Below are 1,192 nucleotides of genomic sequence, written 5' to 3'. Positions count from 1 at the left end.
GCCCGCCGCCGCCGCCTGCCTTCCCCGCTCGCCCGACCTCGATATTTATGACCCTTTCCACCCCACGGACGAGGACAACGCCGGCGGCGACTTCGCCTACGGCGCCTCGCCCCGCAAAGAGGCCGAAGGGCGGCAGGACCAGAAGTACGACCCCTTCGACCCCACCGGCTCCAACCCCAGCTCGTCCCGCAGCAGCCCCAGCCCCGACGACGAGGAGGAGGAGGAGGACGACGAGGAAGATGAGGAGGACGACGACGACGACGAGGACGACGAGGCGGCCGCCGCCGCCGCCCGGCCCGACATGTCGCACAGCATCAGCCGCATCTCGGAGACGTTGGCCGGCATCTACGACGACAACAGCCTCAGCCAGGATTTCCCGGGCTCCGAAAAAGGCCCGGAGGAAGCGGAACCCAGCTCCAGCCCGGCGTCGCGGCCGCCGCGACCCGACAAAGCGCCCGCCGAACCCTCCGAGCCCAAAGAGCAGCCGCCGGGAGCCGACTCGACGCTGCCGGAGGAGGAAAACGCCTCGGAGCAGTCGGACGGAGCCGAGCCGGAACCGCGGCGGCGCGTTTTCGTCGTCGATTTGGCAGCCAAGAGCCGCTCGGAAGCCGAGGCCAATCCCAAGCTGGAAGGAAAAGTGTCGCTGGAGGTGGTGACGGCGGGCAACCCCAAAGCGCCGGCGCGGGGCGAGAAAGGCGCCAAGAGCGGGCGGCACCGGGCCGGGCGCCGGGCGCCGCTCGACTGGGGAGGCGCCGAAGGCGACTCGGAGATCGAGGAAGGCGAAATCGTGCAGCCCGAGGACGAGCGTTACAGCCCCATCCGGCTTTTCCGGAGCCGGTGCCGGGCCGCCGAACCGCGGGCGCTGCGGTTGCCCGAGGGCGACGATTTCCTCTCGCTTCACGCCGATTCGGACGAGGAGGCCGCGCTGCAGGTGGACTTCGGCGACAGCCAGCCCGACCCGCGCTGGAAAGGGGCCGATTTGCGGCGCAAGATCCTCACGCAACGGCGCGAACGTTTCCGGCCTCCTTCGCAAACCCGGTCGGCTTCCAGTTCGGGATCGCGGAAGAAAAGCAAACGCTCGCGGGAACGCAAAGCGCCCAAAGAACCTCGGGCGCCTTCGTGGCCGGCTAAAAAAGCTTCCGAATCGCGCTCCAAATCCAAAGAGCGCCGGCGTTCCCGTTCCCGCCACCGC

At 69.3% G+C, this 1,192-nt stretch overlaps 1 protein-coding gene across 1 annotated transcript in view; it reads left to right on the top strand.

Moving 5' to 3' along the window:
- Positions 1 to 1,192, top strand: part of SCAF1 (SR-related CTD associated factor 1) — a 10,763-nt gene that overhangs the window by 2,576 nt on the left and 6,995 nt on the right. Inside the window, 2 exon segments of the mRNA XM_026062761.1 lie at positions 3 to 27; positions 30 to 1,192. Coding sequence (XP_025918546.1) covers positions 3 to 27; positions 30 to 1,192 — 1,188 coding nt within the window.

Source organism: Apteryx rowi, unplaced genomic scaffold (genome assembly GCF_003343035.1).
Source record: "Apteryx rowi isolate R43461 unplaced genomic scaffold, aptRow1 scaffold_1929, whole genome shotgun sequence".
In the NCBI taxonomy this organism is placed as follows: domain Eukaryota; kingdom Metazoa; phylum Chordata; class Aves; order Apterygiformes; family Apterygidae; genus Apteryx; species Apteryx rowi.
Note: the sequence above shows the minus strand (reverse complement) of the source record. Positions and strands in the feature narration are given on the sequence as shown.